Source organism: Chiloscyllium punctatum, chromosome 41 (genome assembly GCF_047496795.1).
Source record: "Chiloscyllium punctatum isolate Juve2018m chromosome 41, sChiPun1.3, whole genome shotgun sequence".
Lineage (NCBI taxonomy): Eukaryota > Metazoa > Chordata > Chondrichthyes > Orectolobiformes > Hemiscylliidae > Chiloscyllium > Chiloscyllium punctatum.
This window is the reverse complement of record NC_092779.1, coordinates 10,884,897-10,902,558: the sequence shown is the minus strand read 5'-3', so window position 1 is coordinate 10,902,558 and position 17,662 is coordinate 10,884,897. Positions and strand designations below refer to the sequence as shown.

At 41.2% G+C, this 17,662-nt stretch overlaps 1 protein-coding gene across 1 annotated transcript in view; it reads right to left on the bottom strand.

The window, feature by feature from the left end:
* The window catches only part of nek11 (NIMA-related kinase 11), a 286,065-nt gene that overhangs the window by 140,090 nt on the left and 128,313 nt on the right, over positions 1-17,662 (bottom strand). The window contains exon 9 of the mRNA XM_072560362.1: positions 15,460-15,545. Within this exon, the coding sequence (XP_072416463.1) occupies positions 15,460-15,545 (86 nt within the window). The remainder of the gene's footprint in view (positions 1-15,459; positions 15,546-17,662) is intronic.

Here is a 17,662-nt window from a genome sequence, read left to right as displayed (position 1 = left end):
ACCCTGGGAAAAAGTCTCTGGCTATCCATCCCATCATTGCCTATCATCATGTACACCGCAATCAAGTTACCTCTCGTCCTTCTTAGCTCCAATGAGAAAAGCCCTAATTCCCTCAACCTTTCTTCATAAGACATGCCCTCCAGTCTAGGCAGCACCCTGGTAAATCCCTCTGCACCCTCTCTAAAGCTTCCACATCCTTCTTATAATGAGGCAACCAGAACTGAATACAATATTCTAAGTGTGGTCTAACCAGAGCTTTATAGAGGTGAGCGTACCCTTGCGGCTCTTAACTCAATCCCCCTGTTAATGAAAGCCAAGACGCCATACACCTTCTTCACAATCCTATCAACTTGGGTGGCAACTTTGAAGGATCTATGGATGTGGATCCCAAGATTTCTCTGTTGCTCCACACCGCCAAGAATCCTGCCTTTAACCCAGTAATCTGCATTCAAATTCGACTATACAAAATGAAACACTTCATTCTTTTCCAGGTTGAACTCCATCTGCCATTTATCAGCCCAACTCTGCATCCTGTCAATGTCCCATTGCAACCTACAACAGCCCTCCACACTATCCACAACTCCACCAACCTTCATATCATTGGCAAACATACTAACCCACACTTCCACTTTCTCATCCAAATCATTAATAAAAATCACAAAAAGCAGATTCCTGTGGAACACCACTGGTCACCAAGCTCCAGGCTGAATACTTTGCATCTACTACCACCCTCTGTCTTCTATGGGACAGCCAATTCTGTATCCCATGCCTCCTTACTACTGAATGAGTCTACCATTTGGAACCTTATCCCATGCCTTGCTAAAATCCATGCACACCACACCCACTACTCTACCTTCATCAATGTGTTTTGTCACATCCTCAAATAATTCAATAAGGCTTGTGAGACATGATCTGCACCTCACAAAGCCATGCTGACTATCTCTAATCAAGCTATACTTTTCCAAATAATCATAAATCCTGTCTCTCAGAATCCTCTCCAATAATTTGCCCATCACCAACGTAACACTGACTGGTCTGTAATTCCCAGAGTTATCCCTATTTCCTTTCTGGAACAAGGAAATAACATTTGCCACCCTGCAATCATCTGGCACTACTTCAGTGGATAGCGGGGATGCAAAGATTGTTGCCAGAGATGCAACAATCTCTTCCCTCGCTTCCCATAGTATATTCTTAATCGATTCAAAACTATGGTGACTGTTGAAGCTTTTCACTACATTTTACTGTATTGTTCACTGTATAACGCAAGTGACAATAAATATATCATTCATCATTCATCTTTCTGACCTCAGCATCACAACTGCCACCTTCGGTTATCATTACCACTACATGGACAAACTTATCAACTTGTTCCAGTGTGATATTTGATCCGACAGCAAGGTATTTTCTTCTTGACAGAGACAGGAGAAGGAAGCATTCTTTCCATCTGATCACCAATGACTTTCAATTGTAATTAAAGTTTACTGGAGATTGGAAAATTGCATGTCACTCGACTATTTTAGAAAGGTGAGTGAGGGAATTATAGGTCAGTAGTTGACACATTGTCAGGAAATTGCTAAAAATCTATCATTATGGATAAGGTGACTCAACATCTGAAGACTTTCAGCAGTGAGATGGAGCCAGCATGGGTTTTTTAACAGGTAGTTCGTGACAACTATAATTGAATTTTTTTGAAGAGGTGAGAAAAGTAGTGGTCAAGGGAAGGCCTTTGCATGTAATTCAATAAAGTTCAGCATCAGATACTGCAGTGAGATTTGAAATGATTAGCAAATGATTAACCTTGTTCAGAAATGGACTGAGCAGCAGGAGTAGGGATAATGGACTGGTGCTCCAATTGACAGAGTGTAATGAGTATGGTCCTGCAAGGATCTGTGTTCGCAGCTCAACTATTCACTGTGTTTATTATCAACTTACAGGATGAGATAGAAAGCCACCTACTTAAATTTACCAGTGACACAAAGATAGGTGTTATTGTAAGCAGTGTAAACAGAAGCATTAACTCACAAAAAGATATTGATTGATGAAGTAAATGGACAAAACTGTGGCAAATAGATTTTAAGGTAGGAGATTGCAATTTGGAGAAAAGAAAATGACACATTCTGAGCAGTGAAAAGCTAGAAACAATGTGAGTTCCAAAGTGATTTCAGGGTTCATTTTTGTAGATTTTTAAAATATGTCATGGATAGATACAAACTGTAACTGGAAATGCTAGGGGAATACTGGTCTTCATAAATGGAGGACCAGAATACAGGGAAGTTAAGGTCACCCCCTTGTATTACCACATGTGGATACTATACTTAGCTCTGTGCACCATGCATTAGGTAAGATATGCTGTTTTAGAGTGACTGCACCATGGATTTACTAGAATGATGGTCAAACACAAGGGTTAAAGTGCAAGGAGACAGAACACTAACTAAGCTGTAGCCCTGAACTTTAAAAGATTGAGGAATGAATTATTCATAATTTTCAAGATATTAAGTAGAACTAACGGGGTATGGAGAAAGAAAGTATTTGTGGAAACACCAATGCTTCTGATACATTTTCCGTTTTCCTCAACTGAGGAATCCCCTCTCTTTACAATGATAGGACAATTGCTCATGTTCAAGGATGTGGGTTGTGGATTGGAAGAAATTGCAGGGCCACTAGCGGAAACATTTGTATCACCTATAACCACAGGTGAAATGCCGGTGGACTGGAGGGTGGCGAATTGTGGTTTTATTTAAGGAAGGCTGTAAGGAAAAGCCTGGGAACTATAAACCTGCGAGTCTGACATCAGTGGTGGGAAAGTTGTTGGAGGTGATTCTGAAAGATATTTGGAGAGGAAAGGAATGATGAGGGTTAGTCAGCATGGTTTTGTGCAGGGGCAATTATGTCTCACAAGCTTGATTGAGGTTTTTGAAGGAGAAACCAAAAAAGATCGATAAGGACGGAGCGATAGACATTGTTTACATGGACTTTAGTAAAGCCTTTGATAAGGTTCTGCATGGTAGAGTCATTAGGAAAGTTGGATCACATGGGATTAAGGATGAGTTTGCAAATTGGATACAAAATTGGCTTGATAGTAGGAGACGGAGGGTGGTAGTGGAGGGTTGGTTCTCAGACTTTAGGAATGTGACCAGCAGTATTCCATAGGCATTAGTATTGGGTCCACTTTTCCTTGTCATTTATATAAACAACTTATATGAGAATATAGGAGCCACGGTTAGTAAGTTTCTGGATGACACCAAAATTGGTAAGAATGTGCACAATGGAGAAGGGTATCTAAGATTACAAAGACATCTGGATCAATTGGGTCAGTGGACTGAGGAGTGGACTTTAATTTGGATAAATGTGAGGTATTGCATTTTGGAGAAAGTATTGAATTTTGGTAAAACAAACAAGGGCAGGACTTATACAATTAATGGTCGGGCCCTGGGCAGTGTTGTAGAACAGAGCAACCTAGGGGTTCAGGTAAATAATTCTTTGAAATTTGCATCACAGGTAGACAGGGTGGTTAAGAAGGCATTTAGCACACTTGCCTTCATTGCTCAGATCTTTGATTGATTGTTACATGTACCGAAGTATAATGAAAAGCTTTGTTTACGAGGGATACAGGCTTTGAGTATAGGAGTGGTCACATCATGTTAAGGATGTACAGGACGTTGGTGAGACCTCTTCTGGAGCACTGTGTGCAGTTTGGGTCACCCTATTATAGGAAGAACATTAATAAGTTGGAGAGGGCTCTGAATAGAGTAAACAGGATGTTACAAGGAATGGAAGGTTTAAGTTTTAATAGTAGGCTGGATAGGCTGGGACGTTGTACACTGGAGTGTAGGAGGTTGAGGAGTGACATTAGGGAAGTTTATAAACTCATGAGAGGCCTGGATAAGGTGAACAACAAGGGTCTTTTCCCTAGGTTGGGGGAGTTCAAAACTTGGGGGCATATTTTTAAGGTGAGAGGCAAAAGGTTTAAAAAGGACATGAGGGGCAACTTTTATACACAGAGAATGGTTCATGTGTGGAGCAAACTGCCAGAGATGGTGGTGGATGCAGGTACAGGTACAACATTTAAAAGACATTTGAATAAGTACATGGCTAGCAAATCTTTGGAGGGATATGTGCCAAACATGCGTAGGTGTGACGAGTTTAGCTTGAGAATACGGTCAGTGTGGACTGGATGGACCGAAGGGTCTATGTCCATGCTGTATGACTCAATGACTCTCCGAGTATTTTCACACCCACATTGAAGAATGCAGGGCTTTGTATCACTAAAATAATAGGGCAGCGGAGGAATCTGCAATATCATTAATTTTAATTCCTTAATCAAGGAATTGCTTAAGATTTAACACTCAGTTCATACCTGAGAGAGTATGACACCCAAATTTAGCTAACATTTTCAATCAAGTGATTGATGTTAATTTAACATTTACAATGCTCAACGTCATATTGGGTCACCACAAACTACTGAGAGAACAAATTAACCCAATTACCAAATAGTCCCCCCAAAAAATGAGATTGTCAAGGGCTGAGGGCCTTCTAAGGTAGGAAGTTGATTTGAAATGAAGCCAGGATGCAAATTCACTGGAAGTCATATGGAATGTCTACTTCCCTCTGCTGCTTGTACCAAGGAAGAAATATGTTGTGTCATAATGGAACAAGCCCATTTGGGACAAATGCTAAAAGTGGAGGATAAATGTGATGCTGAAATTAGGAGAAGGATAGAGATAGTCAAAGGTAAGTTTGTGAAGATGAAGAATATGTTAACAACAAGAACATTCAAGCTTTTAACAAGGAAATACTTGATATTCAAAATTAGCAGGTTCCACAATGTGATAGTGAGTATGCATGTAATTTACTTAGCAAACTGGTTAATTGACGGAGTGAACTATGGAGGTCACTAAGTCAATTGAATTGTTCAGCATGAACAAACCCAGAACCTACGAGGCAATGCTGACTTATACTTGCTCTTGTAATTCACGTGCATGTTGCTAAACAAATATTTTTCATGGTTTATGTCTGGGTGGAGAAGAGAAGTGTGAGTAAACCACAAACAGCTGGGTTAAAGCATAACTTTGAGAACCTGTCTACATGGGGGTTGGTTAGCTCGGTTGGCTGGATGGCCAGTTAGTCAGGCTAACAGCATGAATTCAATTCTCATGTTGGCTGAGAAAGATTCTCCTTCTCAATCTCTCCCCTAGCCTAAGGCTTGGTGACCTTCGGGTTAATTCACCAACAGTCGTCTCTCTCTCTCTCTCTCTAATGAAAAAGCACCCCTATGGTCTGGTAGGACTATTTTACCTTTACATGCTTAAAACATTAAGCAACATTAACTTCCATGTTCTACATGTACATTTCAGAATGGGTGTTGTTATTGGTCCACCTTGACATTAGCATTGATTCTGCTGTCAAGCTCAGACTGGCTTCGTGCTCCAACTGAGACCTCCTTTCTGACAATTATTGGACTTGGCAGTTCTTGTGGGTTTGGGGAGAAGGCAGATATTTGATCCAGGTTGGTATGGATGGGAAAGTAACAAAGAAATTCCTGCAAATATTAAGTCCCTGTTTGTGTTTATACTCTGCCCCTACATGATCATTGATCCTGGTGAGTACCAAGGGCAATGGTCACTTGGCAGATTAGCTGTGAAGGGTCCCCTGGTGTGTGAATACAGATCATGAGCTACATAGGTAACCCCGTTGGGGATTATACTGCAAAGTTCACTAATGTCCTTATCCATTGTCAATATTTAGCACTTTTTCTGATCCAACTCCTGGTCAATCCAGTGGGTGTTAAGATTGACTTCAGAATCCCTGTTACAGAGATGGAAATATTCCCATTCCGAGTTGTTTTCTAAGTATCCCTCCTGGAAAAGCGAGTCCATGACAAATCTCTAGATTTTATTCCCATGGCTTATTTAAATCTTTAAGAACTGCCCAAAGGAATTGGTTAGAATTTGCCTGTTATTGTTGCTAAGACTCTGTCAGATGGACACATGGTGCAGAGAGGGGCAGGCAGATTGGAGGACCATCTTATGGGCCTGACCAAGGACACCATTAACAGGACTCTGCAGTGGACTATGGAAGGGGTCATATCTCATGAACTGCCTTCCTCCCTTCCACAGTTAAGTCCACACTTGGGTGTTCTTTGGATTTTTGATTGATTTTGATTTGATTTATTATTGTCACATGCACTGAGATACAGTGAAAAGTATTGTTTTGCCTGCTATCCAGACAAATCACACTGTTCATAAGTACATCAGGCTATTAGAACAGAATGCAGAATATAGTGATACTGCTACAGAGAAAAATCAACTCTAATATATGAGAGGTTTGTTCATAAGTATAGAGTATTGAGTACAGGAGTTGGAAGGTCATGTTGCGGCTGTACAGGACATTAGTTAGGCCACTGTTGGAATATTGCGTGCAATTCTGGTCTCCTTCCTATCGGAAAGATGTTGTGAAACTTGAAAGGGTTCAGAAAAGATTTACAAGGATGTTGCCAGGATTGGAGCTATAGGGAGAGGCTGAACAGGCTGGGGCTGTTTTCCCTGGAGCATCGGAGGATAAGGGGTGACCCATGGTTGGATAAATAGGCAAAGATTTTTCCCTGGGGTTGGGGAGTCCAGAACTAGAGGGCATAGGCTTAGGGTGAGAGGGGAAAGATATAAAAAGGCCTAAGGGGCAACTTTATCACGCAGAGGGTGGTACGTGTATGGAATGAGCTGCCAGAGGAAGTGGTGGAGGCTGGTACAATTGCAACATTTAAGAGGCATTTGGATGTATATATGAATAGGAAGGGTTTGGAGGGATATGGGCCGTGTGCTGGCAGGTGGGACTAGTTTGGGTTGGGATATCTGGTCGGCATGGACAGATTGCACCAAAGGGTCTGTTTCCGTGCTGTACATCTCTATGACTCTATGACTCTATAAGTCTGATAACAGTGGGGTAGTAGCTGTTCTTGAATCTGTTGGTATGTGTTTTCAAACTTTTATTTCTTCTGCCTGATGGAAGAGGGTGGAAGAGAATAGAACCGGGGTTGCAGGGGTCTTTGATGATGTTGGCTGCTTTCCCGAGGCAGCAGGAAGTGTAGGCGGAGTCAATGGATGGAAGCCTGGTTTTCGTGATGGACTGGGCTACATTCACAACTCTGTAATTTATTGCAGTCTTGGGAAGAGCAGATGCCTGACCAAGCCGTGATGCATCTGGGTACGATGCTCGTTTCACAGCATCTATAGAAATTGGTAAGAGTCCTTGTGGACATACCGAATTTCCTTAGCCTCCTGAGGAAGTACAGTGTGCTCTCTTGCAGTGTCCAGTCTGCCTATTGCCTTCTACGTCTGCTGTGGGCTGCATGGGATGGAAGTGTGTCAACACCCCTCAAAATGACTTTTAAAGTTGATATGTTTCCTTTAAAAAATTGATTTTGTTTCACAGTCACTCTTTTGGGCTGTTAATCCATAATCTGACTACTTGTTTTCTCAAAATAGTAAAAAAAAGACAAAATAAACCAAAAGATACTACTAGAGTTTCTGTAGAGGCTTGTTGCATTTCATATACCATCCCTTGAACAGTTTGAAGAGAGGGGAATAATGAGGATACTCATTTCTGATTGTGATAAATTTATTAATAGAGTTGAAGAAGATCGTGCTAGGTTTACACAAGGTATGGATGTGTCATTCTCAATAGATAATGGTACAAGGACGAGGGAACACAGAGCTATAGGGGGATATGAAGTACAGCAAGTGGTATTGACCTGGAACTCACTGCCTATCAGGGGTGATGTAAGTGATGGGCATGGAGATGATGAATGATTTGAAAAGCAAATTGAGTGGACTCTGAAGGGAATAAAGTTCTAGGGCTACAAGAATAGAACAGAGAAATGGGACTAATTGTATTGCTGTACGGACAGCTAACAGTAACTCGATGGGATGAACAGCCTCCTTCCACACCAGGGTCTATTTAATAACTCTATGAGTCTATAAACTGTATTTCATTAGGACTTTGTGTGATTGTGAAAGAGATAAATCAAAGATTTTCAGCCAAGAGCCCTAGGAAGTGTAAAGGCAAAGTCACAGACTTATAACAGAGAAATGATTGGAGTATGGAAGTAGGCAACAAATACAAATTAATCTATGCTTGGCTACCTCAGCTCATCAACGTATATGTTTTTAGAATATGACTTCAAACCATTTGTAGTCAACTGTATGATTTATGTGGCAATTATTTATGCAAATATAATTCAACAGCTTGTGATTATAATATGCATTCTCTCCAATTAACATGTTGTGAATTCTGGTTCTAATTGCCAAGCCATTTCACACCCACAGTTCCATCTTAGTCCATCATGACCATAAATTTTACATAAATCAGATTTAAGTTTATAATTGTTAGCTACTCCCTAAATGCTAACGTCTTGCTCTGATTACAATTGTTTTCAACCATTTTATGAAGATTTATATTTTGAGATTAATTGTATAGCTTTGGCAACATGAATTTCTCAGTTCAGTTAACAGCAGAGTGCGAGAATAAAGCTCACCTAATTTAAAAATACCATCTAGTATGTTGCACCATTTAACCATTGCTTAAAATATATTCAAGAATGCTCAATTCATTTATAAAGGTCCACAATTATTGGTGAACACCATTACATATGTGAAGATGATATTGAGTTGATTAACTGGCAATGATGCTTGATTAAAAATTATTCAGGAGAAAGTTTGTCCACTTTTTATGCTTGACATAAGCCTCCTCCATATCTAACCTCCATCAACATAGCCATCTACTCCCCAAGTATAAGACCATAAGCCAAGGAGCAGAAGTAGACCATTCAGCCCATCGAATCTGCTCCACCATTCGGTGAGGCCATGGCTGATAATCCTCAACTCTACTTTCCTGTCTTTTTCTCCCTAACCTTTGATTCCTTTACTGTCTCTCTCAGCCTTCAATAGACTTAACAACCCAGCCTCAACAGTCATCTGAGGTAAAGAAATTCACAGATTCGCTACCCTCTCAAAGAACTTTCTCCTCATCTCTGTCTTAAATGGGTGACTCCTTACTCTGAGGTTATGCCCTCTGATCATAGACACTCCTGCTAGTGAAACTAACCTTGCTGTAACCATCCTGTCAAGTCTTTAAGGTTCTTATATGTTTCTATAAGGTAATTTTTCATTTTACTAAATTTCAACTAATACAGGCCCAATCTACTCTGATTGCACTTTCTCTGATTGCACTTGTGATGTTTGAACTATCCCTAATGTGTCTCTGATTGAGCTATTAAACGAGCCCCAGTGTGTAATACATTGGCAAGCATTTGACTATTTGTAGATCTAACAAAGGGTTTCTGGGCTTGAAACGTTAACTCTTTTCTCTCTCAACAGCTGCTGCTAGACTTGTAGAGTTTTTCTAGCACTTTCTCTTTGTTTGTTTCCAATCCTGATCTTATTCTGTAAATGCACAAGTGATTATCGAAGTCTTTTTCTGTCTTGCAACCATTCCTAACATTGGTTTATATGGAATCCTTCAATAAGCAATGCAACAATTTATTTTTCTTCAGGAACTGTGAATGTTAGCAGTATTTGTTGCTCATCAATTATTGTCCTTGAGAACATGGTGGTTAGTCACTTCCTTACATTCCCTGAAGTGTGTGTGGTGTGGGTATGACCACAGCGCTGATAAAGAGAGACCCAGTTTCTTGATGTAGCAACACTGAAGGAACGGTATTATATTTGCAAATCAGGATGGTGAGTGGCTTGGAGGGCAGCCGGCATGTGGTAGTGCTCTCATGTGTCTGCTTCTTATCTCCTTCAAGGTGGTAGAGGTCGTTTGTTTGGGAGGTACTGTCCATGAAACCTTGTTGTATTGCATTTAGTGTAGAAGGTACACACCACATGTCAATGGTGGAGGGAGTGAATGTTTCAGCTAGTGGATAAGACGTTGATCAAGTGGCTGTTTTGTTTTAGATGGTGTCAAGTTATTTATATGTTACTGGAGATCCACTCACTGGGACAACTGAAGAGTACTCCATTGCACTCCTGACTTGTACCTTGTAGAACAGGCTTTGAGGAGTCCCAGAGTGGGATCTGAACCCAGAGTGGAATCAAATACAAGGGGAAGACTAAAGAGATCAAAGGGTATGGAGAGAAAAGCGGGATCGAGGGCTGATTTGGATCATACAGAATGGCAGAGCAGGCTTGAAGGGCTGAAGGCCTACTGCTGCTCCAATTTTCTATGTTAAACAGCTAGAACACTCAATTAGCAATGTGACACCTGCATAAAGTGTTAGTTGTTTCAATACTGTTCTGTTTCTGTGAAGATTCTGTTCCCTCCTGTTAGTGTACTGTATAGATTCATGGGACTAAAAATATCACACTTCCCAATCTACATCACAAAGCAATTTGTAAACAGTTACAAATAAAAACAGGAAGTGCTGGAGAAACTCAGCATGTCTGGCAGCAGTAATGGAGAGAGAAACAGAGTTGATGCAGAAGATTCATATCAGACTAGAAATGGAGTGAAGGATGCCAGATCTGCTGAATTTCTCCAGCGTTTTCTGTTTCTATTCCAGATTTCCAGCATTCACAGAACATTGCTTTTGTTTTGGCAAGGATTACACCCCTTCTTGCCAAAAATAGTTACTTGCTGAAAACTGAATTTATAAACCTTTTCCTGAGTGTCAAACCAAAAAAAAACTCTTGATTTGTTCATTGGTAAAGAGAAAGTCTAAGAAATTTAATTATTTTTCATCAAAGCAAATGTAATAATTAAAAAAAAGATAATGAAGGGTTTCTTTATTGCTGAGGACTGATAAGGAGCTGGCCTCAATATCAACTTCAAGCATCAGTCTGGGACAAGTAGGGTGAGCTGGTGGTGTAGTGATAATATCACTCCAGTAGTAATCCTGAGACCCAGCCTAATGTCCTGGAGGGTGTGAGTGTGAGTTCAGATCCCACCAGACAGACTCCAGAGCTAAGCTACTGTTCTTGTTCTCTGAAATGGCAAAACAAATAATTTAGTTCAAAGGCAATTAGGAATAGGCAATAAATGCGGGCCTTGACACTAACACTAGACCAGGTCATTGAGTATATTTTAGAGAGAGTTAGATAGGTTCTTGTTTGTCAAAAGAACAAAGGGTTACAGGAAGAATGAGGTTGAGAAACTTATCAGCCATGATTGAATGGCGGAGCAGACTTGATGGGCTGAATGGCCTAATTTCTGCTCCTATGTCTTATGGGCTAACACCAACAATGAAACAATCAAGAGGGTCAAATGTGTTCAGAAGAATGTATGATGTGCACAGGTTGCAGTAATGCCAGCTTTAACATATCTGTAAGATTGGGGCTATGCCAACTAATTATTCAACTGAAAGGTGGATTTAAAGCAGAACATCATTCAACAACATAGAACATAGAACATTACAGCTCAGTACAGGCCCTTCAGCCCTCGACGTTGCGCCGACCTATCATACCAATCTGAATCCCATCTAACCTACACTATTCCATGTACGTCCAACTTATGTTCATACAATACCTTTCTGTAAATAAAGCATCTCAAGGTGCCTTAAAACAAAAGAGGAGAGTGAGGCCATGTGTGGAGATGACTAAATATTTGGTCAATGTATTAGGTTGAAGACAGAGTAAAAAAAAATGAGGGAATTCCAGTTTAGAGTCTGGGTGGCTGAAGGTAAGGTCTCCACTGATGCAGTGCTTAGAATCAGGGATACTCATGAGGCCAGAACTGGACAGTGACAAAAATTTGAAAGAGATGATCAATTATGTCAAAGCCTGCAGGCCAGTCAGGGAAGGCAAGGAGGATAAGTTTGCCTTTGTCATAGTCACATAGGGTACTATTTGGGACTTTGGTAAGAGCCATTTCAGTGCCAATATATTAGCCATGATCTTACTGATAGGCCACAAAGGGCTGAATGGCCTCCTGCTGCTCCTATTTCTTATGTTCCCATGTGCCTCAAGTAGAAAATAATGGTCACTGCCCCTCTCCATTCAGCCTCAGGAATAACACCTGCAGAATGGATGTCAAATATTCTAAATGTCGTTTTCTCTCTGGTGAATAGAAAGTAAAAATACCACAGTCAAAGTAAATGTACTACCGAGAAATGAACAATTGGTACTGTTATCCCCGGAACTCAGGTATAAAGATCAATGTTTTACAAAATTCAGTTGTGGAGCAAATCTCCACCTTGTTAAATTAACCATCACTTTATTTTAAGTATTTGCCTCCAAGCAATAGGTGAGTGAATAGCCACCTAATAGAAGACATCCTCAGAGGGTAGGGATTTAATGCGGTTTTTAGTTGGGTGAGCTGTGACTCAATTGCGAGCACTCTTGCCTCTGTATTAGAAAGCTGTGGAATCAAGACCCATTCCATAAAAAATTAACTGGAACTCCCCCTGCTGGGAGAATGTAGCACTGCTGGAGCGGCCTTCTCTCAAATGAGGCATTTACTTGAGGCCTTCAGGCGGATTAAAGGTCCTGTCTCTTTATGAAGTTTTGCTTGATGCCTTGGCCAATATTTAGCCATAGATTATCTGGTCATTACCACTTTGCTGTGTACGGGATCTTGCTGTATGCAAATTGGCTGCAGTGCACCCTGCAAGAACTTCATTGGCTGTCAAACACTTTAGGACTTGTTATTTCTCAGTACTAGTACTTTTCAGAATGCCCTGAGCAAGTAAAAGATGCTGTATAAATGTAAGTCTTTCTTGACCTCCATTCTGAAGAGTGATAGGTATTGCCATATCAGATTAATGCTTTTGACAGTTAGCACTAATTTCGTCAATTAGAGTACATCAGCCCTCAGGGTAACATTCCCTGGCTCAGAATGACACAAATCCCATTGCTGCTGTCACATTCATTGACACTGAGTGAAGGGCGGTATTGTAAAGTAGGATGCTGATCATAAACAAGAACAGGCGTCCCCATAAATCACAAGATTTAAGGATGTGAATTCTGTTTGTAAAACATATAAACCAAAGAATAGTTTAGGGTCTACATTGATTCCAAATCTCCATTGAGCCTGCTGGCGGGATGCCGAGAGTCACCGTTTTGGATGTGAAACATTTTCTGTAATTACTCTCAACTGCCCACGTTCATTAAATAAACTATTCCTATTTCTCAATGAAGCTATTGATGAAGTTTATGTGGATGTAGGTTTGCTCGCTGAGCTGGAAGGTTAATTTTCAGACATTTTGTCACCATATTTGGTAACATCTTCAGTGATCCTCCCGACGAAGCCTGTTTTTGTGTATGGTTTATGTGTAAACAGCCTCTCAATTGTTTGTAAGGGCAACTAAAGCTATTCCAAATCATCCTTAGTTTGACCCATCACAATGCACCAATGTAACCTAAAACTGCAGGTGCAGGTGGCAATGTGAACCACTGAAAAACAGGTGCCATGTAAAAATATTAAAAATCTCCAATCCAGCCCACTTGCAGTTTTCCAGGAGGCTCTCAGGGAATGGGTTGGTTATCATGAGGGAGCAAGCCTTACTGTCATAACCCTGAAACATTCCCCAAGACAGAAACTTGGAGGTCGAAGTCTGGAACTCCAACACACATTGAAAAATGCAGTTGATTGATAGTGGTTCAGGTAATAATTTGAAACCAGAGTTTGATAAGAGTACCAATTGTGTATTTTCTGGTGGTACATTTATCTTGTCGGGACCATTGAAGAATGCACAGCCAATGCAGTAGACACAGCTAAGACACATGATCTGAGTGGCCGAACAGACTGGAGGGGCTGAATAGCCTCCTCTGAATCCTGCATCACATGTAGACTGGGTGGTTAAGAGGGCATTTAGCACACTTGCCTTCATTGCTCAGACCTTTCAGTATAGGAGCTGGGTCATGATGAGGTTGTACAGGATGTTGGTGAGATCTCTTCTGGAGTACTGTTTCTAGTTCTGGTCACTCCATTATAGGAAGGACATCATTAAATTGGAGAGGGTTCAGAAAGGTTTTACCAGGGTGTTAATGGGACTGGAGGGTTTGAGTTATAAGGAGAAGCAGATAGACTAGGACTTATTTCATTGGAGCATAGGAGGTTGAGGAATGACCTTATAGAGGTTTATAAAATCATGACAATATAAATCATGTGAATAGCAAAGGTCTTTTCCTTAAAATGGGGGAGTTAAAAATTAGGGGGCATATTTTTAAGGTGAGAGGAGAAAGATTTAAAACTGACATGAGGGTCAACTTTTTTATATAGAGAGTGGTTGGAGTATGGAGTGAACGTCCAGAGGAAGTGAAAAGACATTTGGATAAGTACATGAACAGGAAAGGTTTGGAGGGAAAAGGGCCGAACACAGTCAGGTGGGACTAGTTTTGTTTGGGAACACTCTCAGCATGGACTGGTTGGACAAAGGATATGTTTCCATGCTGTATGAGTGTATGATTCTACGACTCTATCTCACACACAGACACACACACAGACACACACAACTGGCTCAGAATAAAAGTTCTTCCACAGGAACATCTCCATCATTTATGACTGCAATAAGGAGCCATTTCTTCACTCAAATGCTTGTAAATCTTCAGAATTTTCTACCTCAGAGAACTGTGGACACTGAATATATATATTTAACCAACAGATTTTTGACCTCTCGGGGAATCGAGTGATACAGGAAATGGCTGGACAAATGGAGGTGAAGTCTGAGATCATATACTACCTCAACAGAGTGGATGTGGAGAGGCTCCTTTTTCTGCTGGAAGAAGCTACAACCATGGGGTTACTGTTTAAAAATCAGAGGTCGCCCATTTAAAACAGAGAGGAAGCAAATGTTCTTTCCCTCAGAGGATCAAATGTCTTTGGATCTCTCTTCCTGAAAAGCTGGTGGAAACAGAGTCCTTGGACATTTTTAAGGCAGCAGGGGATAGATTCTAGTTAAACAAGGGGGTGAAACGTGGATTTGAGGTTACAATCAGAGCAGCCACGATCTTACGGAATGATGGAGGAGGGCTCAAGGGGCATACTGGTATACTCTGCTTCTAATTTGTATCATCCACGATCACACTGAAAGGCAAAGAAAATCCAATTGATAAACCACAATGTCTACTCCTGCTCCTATTTCCTTCACTCTTGAAATACACAGTAAGTCAATCAGTCCCAGAAACCACCTTCTCAACCTCACCTCTCCCCAAAGGTGTGGGGACCCTCAGCTTCAACTTATCACCAGTTGTTTCTCTCTAACAAGAGAGCAGCCCAATAGCCCTCTGGGACTTTGGCAGTTTTGCCTTTTCCAGAAAATAAAAGTTAGTATTCCCTAAAGCACATGCAATTATGCATTTTTATATCAACTTGTTCAACACGTTGTGACACACCTCTATAACAGGTAGGACTTGAACTTAGGTCCCCTGCTCTTGAGGTAGGGACACTACCACTGCACCACAAGAACCCTTAGCCCAGTAGGTGCTTGCTTAATCAAGACTATCCACTGAACTGGATCTTACTTACAAAGCATTCCTGATTTGAAGAGCTTCATCCTGAGAGTTGATTGTTATGTCTTTTGTGGTGATGTTTGAAAACTTGCATTTGATGTTCTGCAATTTACATACAAAGAATTTAGTTCAGGCTGATAAAAGATTACTGCTTTATGACGCTTCAAACATTCACAAGGGGAATATGCCTGAAACCCAAAGATGGCTGAAGGGAGAATTGGAAAATGCAGCTGCAAACAATTTTGTTTTGCGTAAATAATCTGAAGCTGTGAAACACAATTTCCCCAGGTGGGTTCTGCAAAAGCAAAACATCAGCAATAAGACCGCATCATTAAAGCAATGAAAAGTTCAAGTTGAAAACTAAATTATCTGTAACAAAGGGCTTTTGCTTACATCAAGTATGTTGTCTCATGCTGAATGAAAGGCGAGAAAGAAAGGATAATTTCTATTGAAATCCCGGGTTCTGACTGCTCATCTGTCAATGTCTGACTCCTGTCAGGAAATCACAGCTTCTGATTCCCCTCCTATCACAGTCTGACAATGTCAGTGGAAGTAACGCTGCCCAAGCTGACTGCATTTCAAAGATTTGTTTGAAGGCACCTGATGAAACCACTCAGCTTTTATTCTTGTAGCTTTTATCTGTCAGTAAATGAAAGAGTGCCTTGTAACAGTCTCCAGTCTGACTACAAAAGGGCCCTGGGTTGTTTCTTCATCACTTACATTTGTGGCTGATAATCATAGCGCTCAGCTAAATGAGCCTCTGGGATTTGCCAAAAGCTGTTTATCTTTTCCCCACATTCCGAAGACAAAGAAGAAATAAATTTGGTTCAATAAAGAGAATCCTCAACCTGAATAAACTGACTGTATATCAATCAGCATTGGGGAATTTACCTCCCTGCAACTGGGAATAGGAGGGGATTAGAACCGGTTTGTAAGGGTAGATTCTTGGCAGAGCTCTTGCATCAGGCTGTCTGCCACTTTCAGGTGCAAATACTCTAGTCAGCAAACAAGGTTATCACAAAAATGGCAGGCTGGATTGTTGATCACAGAGTCCTGTGACATCAAGGATAAAATTGGTAAGAAAGGCTTTAAAACTGGGGATTAATTTTAAAAACCTAATTTAGCAACATTCTGACTGGTGTTATTTCTTTTCCTGGGATTTTGACTTCATTGGCAAGGCCAGCATTTGTTAGTCATTGCCCTTGAGAAGAAGCAGAGAAAGGAAGACGCAGCAGTTAGAGTATGAGAGAAAGCCAGCTAGAAATTTAATAACAGATGGCAAGAGTTTCTATACAAAATTCAGAACATAAAAATTCAAAGTTTGTGAGAAGATTTGTAGCTCAGGTGCTCGTTGTTGTGGTTCTGTTCGCCGAGCTGGGAATTTGTGTTGCAGACGTTTCGTCTCCTGTCTAGGTGACATCCTCAGTCCTTGGGAGCCTCCTGTGAAGCGCTTCTGTGATCTTTCCTCCGACATTTGTAGTGGTTTGAATCTGCCGCTTTCAGTTGTCAGTTCCAGCTGTCTGCTGCAGTGGTCGGTATATTGGGTCCAGACCGATGTGCTTATTGATTGAATCTATGGATGATTGCCATGCCTCTAGGAATTCCCTGGCTGTTCTCTGTTTGGCTTGTCCTATAATAGTAGTGTTGTCCCAGTCAAATTCATGTTGCTTGTCATCTGCGTGTGTGGCTGACTGGAGAGAGGTTAGGTACCGGCGCATTGCTGCAAGCGTGGAGCGGAGGATCCTGAAGGAGAACTGTTGCTGGTGTTTTTGAATCTGTAGTCTGTACTGTTTGTCCTGTTCGGGTCCGAACTCTGCTGGTTTAAAGGTGGTCTGGAGTCCGTGTGGGATGAGTTGGTTACGGAGGCAGGCACTGAGGAAGCAAATGTGGCTCTGGTACTGAGTTTGTTTAACCCACTCTGTACTACATCCTCAGGAGAATTCATACTCTCAACAAACAGTATTTCAATTCCATCTCAAACATCAAAAACTGTAAGTACAACAAACTTTTATCCACCCACCTCCATAACCAGCGCTCCTCAAACATTCCAGAAGATTCCCCTGGCCTCGGAAACGCCATTAGCCATGCGGCTGACGCAGCTACCACCCCCACGCTGAGTGATGATGTCACTTCCGCCCACATCATGGCCACTCCCACAGCCACTTCCGGCCCTCACATCATCGCTGATGTCACAGGCTCAGTGACTCCCGCCACCCCTA